Source organism: Pseudorasbora parva, chromosome 2, assembly GCF_024679245.1.
Source record: "Pseudorasbora parva isolate DD20220531a chromosome 2, ASM2467924v1, whole genome shotgun sequence".
NCBI classification, from domain to species: Eukaryota; Metazoa; Chordata; class Actinopteri; order Cypriniformes; family Gobionidae; genus Pseudorasbora; species Pseudorasbora parva.
The window spans coordinates 15,203,416-15,211,355 of record NC_090173.1 but is presented as its reverse complement, the minus strand read 5'-3'; the positions used below and the strand labels follow the sequence as shown (position 1 = coordinate 15,211,355).

The 7,940-nt window shown below is 38.6% G+C and overlaps 1 protein-coding gene across 1 annotated transcript in view; it reads right to left on the bottom strand.

Annotated features, from left to right (window-relative positions):
* Positions 1-2,447: 2,447 nt before the first annotated feature.
* Positions 2,448-7,940, bottom strand: part of tbcd (tubulin folding cofactor D) — a 66,076-nt gene continuing 60,583 nt past the window's right edge. Inside the window, exons 36-39 of the mRNA XM_067456907.1 lie at positions 5,033-5,120; positions 4,842-4,954; positions 4,664-4,748; positions 2,448-2,622 (exon numbers count right to left, since the gene is read on the bottom strand). Coding sequence (XP_067313008.1) covers positions 2,608-2,622; positions 4,664-4,748; positions 4,842-4,954; positions 5,033-5,120 — 301 coding nt within the window. The 3' untranslated portion in view covers positions 2,448-2,607. The remainder of the gene's footprint in view (positions 2,623-4,663; positions 4,749-4,841; positions 4,955-5,032; positions 5,121-7,940) is intronic.

Genomic DNA, 7,940 nt, shown 5'->3' with positions numbered 1-7,940 from the left:
TCTTTTGTGTATGTAGTTTTTATGTATGTATGTACGTAGTTCTTACGTCTGCGGCCTATATGTATGCATGGAAGCTCTCTGTTGGTCTTTTACTGGATGCATGCAGACTGGTTTACCTGTGTATTGTATGTGTTTGGCTGTTATGACATAGGTCATGTTCTTTGTATGGTTCTCCTCACCTTATATAATTTTCACCTTCTGTGTTTTAGATTTCCCTTTTTACCCCTTGCAACTTGTGGCACAAGCATTTCACTGTATTGCAAAGTATATGTGACGATACATCTAGCTAGCTAACTAACTAACTGACAAGACATGACATTTATAGGAATCATTTATGTTTAAATATTAAAATATTATTTGTACATTATATTCGATTATGATTATGATGCGAGTGGGTCAGAAATGTGGTTATATTCAGTTGAATATTAAGTTGTTTTATAGAAAGCCTTTCTTTTATTTTGTATAAATTGTTCAGAATGCTGCGCTTCATCGCTGCACGAGCTGTGTGTTTAATGCACATTTTTACACTAATCCTGACTTGTGCAAATTTGTAGCCTACGCATTTGTTTCTTAGTTGAAGTATTAGTCCTTACTTTGCTAAAAATATATCTATTATTTCTGATCATGGCATAGCTTTCTACCCACCCAATTAGACTAATAAAGTAATGATTAAAAAAACACAAACGCTTCATCAAGGACCCGGACCGACCCGGCCAGAGGACCCCACGGGGTCAGGTTCGGGCTCGGGCTGGGAATCTAAATTCTAAAGTCACCTTTAGTTTTATAGCTCTTTATTAAATACAGATTGTTTCTAAAGCTACTTTACAGGAAAAACAGGAAAATGATTCAATGATGCAAACATGGTCCCATCTGAGTGTAAAGTAGCTCTAAAAATAAAATAAAAATAGGGTCATTGTTCAGCTGAAGTCAGCTCAGTGCTAATTCAGGTCATCAATTATTAAATTAGTTCATGTAACACCCACATGGCTTCTTCTGTGGAACAAAGATAATTTCAAATAATCTTGAGGCTCTTTCCATACCAATGCTGCTATTAAGTTCCAAATAAGGAAAAAAATAGCATTAAAGCAGCACTAGGTAACTTTTCAACCTTCATAATATATTTTTTAAGACTCTTGTGATGATAAATCTGGGGGTCTGTATCGTTTTTAATCGTACTTTTAAACTTCGGGTTTCGGGTAGTAACCCGAGAACAAAAAGAACTACAAAATTTGACTGCTTTAAGGCATATACGTCACTTCCACCAACACCCACACTTCCTTAAATTCAGACGTGCGAGCCCAACTTTGTTCGTCGGATAATATAGTCATGTCCAAAGCAGCACAGACAAATGAGAAAGAAAAGGTTTTGTTGGAGGAAAGCAATAAGAGGAAACGAAAAAGTGATGGGATTAAAGGCAGGACGAGGATCAACATGTGACCAGCGTTTGCTCGTCGGCGTGAGCTGAAGGAGGCGTGCCCGACCGATGCTGTCATGCATGTTACGGTGATTACCTACCACTCAAACATTGAACTGAAGTATCATATAGATTCTGTAAAACGCTAACCAATAGACTACTATAATGACGCTGGCTTGTAAACGTGAGCATCGTGATTATTTGGCGTTTGAAAAAAATAAAACCCATGAAATTATAATCATATGACATGCTGAAACATGCCACTGACTGTAACGTTACCTGGGATGAAGACATTTCACACGCGACGCCAGAAGAACTCTGAACTCCTCTTGCAGTGTTCAGGTTAACTGTTAGTGCTGCACCGACCCGCGGGACGCTTTTATGAAGTTATTTGGCCCGCACCGCACCACTGTATATATTTTTACAACCCGCCCCGCACCCGCGACCATTAAATAGACATACGGGGTCCGCGGGTTATGAGACGAACCGCGCATCACTAGTTCAGGGCTATCAGGGCTGTCATGTCAACAAATGCACGCGCGATGGCATCCCCTGATGTAGGATGACAGATCTTACGACAGTAGTTGAGGACATTATTTTTTCCAAACTGTAGGGGGACCCCGAGAGCAAAAGTTGCCAAGTGCTGCTTTAAAGTATCAGAAAGCTTTCAAAGCATCGCCTTAAAAGCAGCCCATATGAGCCAATCAGTAAAATGAAATAATCAGAGAATTAATCCGATTTGTGAACCGTGGTTTATGAACCGGTTTATTTGAAATTATAGCCTGAAACAACTTTAAATCATGAAGGTGCATAAATTATGAAATAATTTTTTCGTGAACGATTTCTTGAATTTGTGTTGGAACAAGTATGGATAAGGTACCTTTGGAAGTGGATTCCCCACCTCAAATGCCTCTGAATTAAATGCTTTGATTTTTTTTTAAATTTAACTAGATTGTTTCTACAGTGTAGTAAGGTCATCTTAACCCTATCGATTGGGAAATCATAATTTAAAAAATGAATCACTTTGCCCAAAGACATTTTACTTAAGAATTTAATGACAAGTCATATACTTTGAGATTGACAACATTATCGGACAGCAGAGAAGATATACGGACATGTCCAGACAGAAGGCAGTGCAGAGAGGACGACAGGTGAGCTGTAGAGCTGCCCTCATGCTTCTGTCCTGGTGAGAACTAATGAGATGAAGTCTGAAACAAACAAACAAAAGAAATGAAAAATGCTAAAGAAAAACTATATAAAGGCACTACTTTAAATTTAAAGGAGGCATTTTTTACATTCCAAAAATAATTGTCCAAATAAATGCTGCCTTGATGAGCAGAAGAAACTTATCAAGCCAGCATTTATTTGATCAAAAATACAGAAAAAAATGTAATATTGTGATATATAATTACAATTTAAAATAATTGGTTTTCAATTTATTATACTTTAAATGATCATTTATTTTTGTGATGCAAAGCTGAATTTTCCAGATCATTCCTCCTGTCTTCAGTGTCACATGATCCTTCAGAAATCATTCTCATATGATGATTCATTTTCAAAGTTGGAAACAGTTCTGCTGCTTAATATTTTTTTCATAACCTGTGATACTTTTTTTTATAATACTTTATTGAATAAAAAGTAAAAAAGAGGAAGCAAATGTTTTAAAAATGGAAATCTTTTGTAACAGCAATATACACTACTGGTCATTACTTTGGGGTGATTCATTTTTTTCTTTCTTTTTTTGAAATGAATTAATAATTTTATTCAGCATCAACATCATATTATTTATTTTCATCAACATTTTAATATTTGAAAATGTTTTTATTTTGAATAAATGCAGTTATTTTGAACCTTTTATTCATCAAATATATTAAGCAGCAGAACTGTTTCCAACACATATCATCATATGAGAAAGATTTATGAAGGATCATGTGACACTGAAGACTGGAGGAATGATCCTGAAAATTCAGCTTTGCATCACAGAAATAAATGATAATTTAAAGTATAATAAATTGAAAACTAAATATTTTAAATTGTAATAATATATACTAAATAAATACTAAATATATACTAAAAAAAATTCTGTATTTTTGATCAAATAAATGCAGGCTTGATGAGCAGAAGAAACTTCTTTCAAAAACATTACAAATGTCCAGACTTTTGGCCTGTACTATATATATAATAGTCACTCACCACTGAGTGAGTGACTGACTATATATATAATTTTTTGGGGAGTTCGATGCACAAAGGCTGCATACATTTGATAAAAAATACAGTTAAAAACAGTAATATTGTAAAATTTTACAATAAAAGAACCTGTTTTATATTTTAATATATGTTAAAATGTATATATTCCTGTGATCAAAGCAGAATTTTAAGCATCATTACCCCAGTCTTCAGTGTCACATGATCCTAATATGATGATTTGATGCTCAAGAAACATTACTGATTGTAATCAATGGTGAAAACAGTTTACAGCATTATTTTCTTTTTTTCAGGTTTCTTTGGTGAGTAAAAAAGTTTCAAGAAGAGCATTTTCGTGTTATATTATATTGCAAATGTTTTCAAAGCCACAATGTATTTTTCGCCACTAGAGATTGCATATTCAAACAAAGGCGTGGCTTGATGATCCTTGTTTTTGCGGAGCTTTTATTATGCCTCAGACGAACGCTTCTGCTTCTTCTGCTCATGTGTATGTGGGGGGAACGCAGCACTGTTTTATCATGTTAGATACATTTGAGTGTGTTAAAAGTTATGTTATAATGGTAATGTAATAATGCGTTCACTCGGTGCTACTATGAGACACTTGTTCACACTGCAGCGAGCTAGTTGGATATTAGGCACGGTAAAACATGGTACTCGCGGTAAATCAAGAAAAACAGATTTAAACAATAAGACTAACTGTGTTGAGCTGTATAACAATGATTCGTTTTCTGTCTATCAGTTGATCACCTAATGAAACACATAATATATTAATAAAAATGAGGTTAACGCGGGTATGATGTCATTGATAGGCAACGACTTAAAAGGACTTATTTCTCAGGATGTAAACATTTGGGTGATCACACGCATTGAACGTTATTGTACACACACACATACACGTATTGCAACTTTATTATTACCAATAGTTATTCCATTGAGTGACAGCTATTTCATTGTAGCAATGGGAAGTATTGTGCAGACAGAAAGTCTTCATATCGATGGAGAAAATTCTCCCATAAAACCTTGTTAGATGCCTAAATGCGTTACCTTGACGACCAGAGTCGGCTTTTGGACCCCCAACCAATCGCAGATCTGATTCCTGTGGGTCCGCACAGTAGCAATGTCACTTTCCCTAAGACAGGAAACGAGAAACGGCCATAAAAATCAGCAGCTGCGCTGAAGTTCTTCAGCATAATCCTCCAACAAGTCTAGTTTCAACACTCACCAATTAGTGTCACTAAGCGAGGCCATGACATCGGCCAGCACTTGATCATCGCCAATGACATCATCGTAGGTCAAGAGCATCTCGTATACCTGGCCGGCGGTCGTCTTCCTGATCTATAGACCCAAGAGAGACAGCAGAGTCAGAAGTGCCTAGACTGAGTCTGGGCTAAAGTGGTCTGCTAATGGCCTCACCACAGGGAAGGGGTGACAGAGCAACATCAACAGCTGCACTAAGACATTCTTCCTGACGTCACCCTGGAACTGCACCATGCCACAGAGCCTGCGGTGAACGAGACGGAGTCAATCAGAAGACTGATAAAGCATATTTTTCATTAGTGATCGTGAAATATCTTAGGGAGTAGTGAGTGAGAGGCTATATGTGATATTACACTTTTTTATTGAAAGATGGAAAATAGCACATGCATAACAATTGCAGCATTCCGGTGAGTGAGTTAGTGAGTGAGTGAGTGACTGAATGACTGAGTGAGTGAGTGAGTGAGTGAATGACTGAGTGAGTGACTGACTGACTGAATGACTGAGTGAGTGACTGACTGAATGACTGAGTGACTGACTGAATGACTGAGTGAGTGAGTGACTGACTGAGTGACTGACTGAATGACTGAGTGAGTGAGTGACTGACTGACTGACTGACTGACTGACTGAGTGAGTGACTGACTGACTGAGTGACTGACTGAATGACTGAGTGAGTGACTGACTGACTGAGTGACTGACTGAATGACTGAGTGAGTGACTGACTGACTGACTGAATGACTGACTGACTGAATGACTGAGTGAGTGAGTGAGTGACTGACTGAATGACTGAGTGACTGACTGAGTGAGTGAGTGACTGACTGACTGACTGACTGACTGACTGAGTGACTGACTGAATGAATGAGTGAGTGACTGACTGACTGACTGACTGAGTGAGTGAGTGAGTGAGTGACTGACTGAATGACTGAGTGAGTGAGTGAGTGAGTGAGTGACTGAGTGACTGACTGACTGAATGACTGACTGACTGAGTGACTGACTGACTGACTGAATGACTGAGTGACTGAGTGAGTGACTGACTGAATGACTGAGTGACTGACTGAATGACTGACTGACTGAATGACTGAGTGAGTGACTGACTGACTGAATGACTGAGTGACTGACTGAATGACTGAGTGAGTGAGTGACTGAGTGACTGACTGACTGACTGACTGAGTGACGGACTGAATGACTGAGTGAGTGAGTGACTGACTGACTGACTGACTGAGTGACTGACTGAATGACTGAGTGAGACTGACTGAGTGAGTGACTGACTGACTGAGTGACTGACTGAGTGAGTGAGTGTGACTGACTGAGTGAGTGAGTGAGTGAGTGAGTGAGTGAGTGAGTGAGTGAGTGAGTGTGACTGACTGAGTGAGTGAGTGAGTGACTGACTGACTGACTGACTGAGTGACTGACTGACTGACTGACTGACTGACTGACTGACTGACTGACTGACTGACTGACTGACTGACTGAGTGAGAGAGTGACTGACTGACTGACTGACTGACTGAGAGAGTGACTGACTGACTGACTGACTGACTGACTGACTGAGAGAGTGACTGACTGACTGACTGAGTGAAAAAATTAAAAATGAGATGCTTAAATACAGCTCTCCTGAACTTCAGAACGCTTTGCTTAAAGTTTTCAACCTGATTCTGAGTTCAGGTGTTTTTCCAGAGGTCTGGAATACAGGGCTCATCTCTCCCATCTTTAAAAGTGGAGACAAAACTGATCCTAATAACTACAGAGGAATCTGTGTAATCAGCAATTTGGGAAAAGTATTCTGTTCTATAATCAACTCCCGGATTTCAGCCTTCTTAAAGCAGCACAATGTCATCAGCAAATCTCAAATTGGCTTTCTCCCCAAACATCGAACCACTGATCATATTCACACACTACACAGATTACTAAACCAACATGTACACCAAAAGAAGGAAGGAAAAATATTTGCTTGCTTCGTCGATTTCAGGAAGGCTTTTGATTCCATTTGGCATAAAGGATTGTTTTATAAAATCATTTAAAGTGGTATTGGGGGAAAAACATATGACTTGATAAAAAAACATGTATAACAAAAATAAATGTGCAGTAAAAATTGGTCAACAAAGAACAGAATATTTTACCCAACAGCGAGGGGTCAGACAGGGCTGCTGCCTCAGCCCAACTCTATTTAACATTTATATTAATGAATTGGCAGATCTATTGGACCAATCAGAGAGTCCAGGACTTCAACTGTTTGACACAGAAGTCAAATATTTACTGTATGCAGACGACTTACTAATTCTGTCTAAAACACCAGAAGGCCTCCAGAAAAACCTCGACATCTTAACTAAATACTGCCAGGACTGGTCCTTAGTTTTTTGGGAGTTGACTTCTAAGATCATGATTTTTCAGAAGAAACCCAGAAATCTGGAACATCAACATATATTTACTGCAAACAACAGCACAATTCAACACACTTTACATTATAATTATCTTGGTCTGGTTTTAACACCCACTGGAAACTTTAAATTAGCAATTAAAACATTAATTGCAAAAGCCCGCCGAGCCCTGCACGCTATACGAATGAAATTATTTAAAATAGACATCCCCATTAGAATCTGGACAAAGATATTCGATAGCGTCATCCTGACCATTGCACTGTACGGAAGTGAGGTCTGGGGCCCAGCGAGTAACTTCAGCCATAAGGTCTGGGACAAACACCCTGTAGAAGGCCTACATGTAGAGTTCTGTCGAAACATCCTCCACGTCCACAGAAACACACCGAACAACACATGCAGGGCGGAGCTAGGCCGACTGCCCCTTAATCTAACCATTAAAAAAAGAGCCTTGAAGTTCTGGATCCACCTACACTCAAGCTCTAAAGATGATCTTCATTTTAAAGCCCTACAAACCCAGAAAAGTAATCTCTGTGTAATGGTGTCAGAACTGATGAACAAAGCGTATACCACTGCTCCTGTAAAATCTGCAGAAATCGAAGAAATCATGAAAAACGAGAGAGAGGCATATATGCAGCATTGGAAACATCAAACCAAAGAGCAAAGCCGTCTCCAATGTTATCTGGGACTAAACA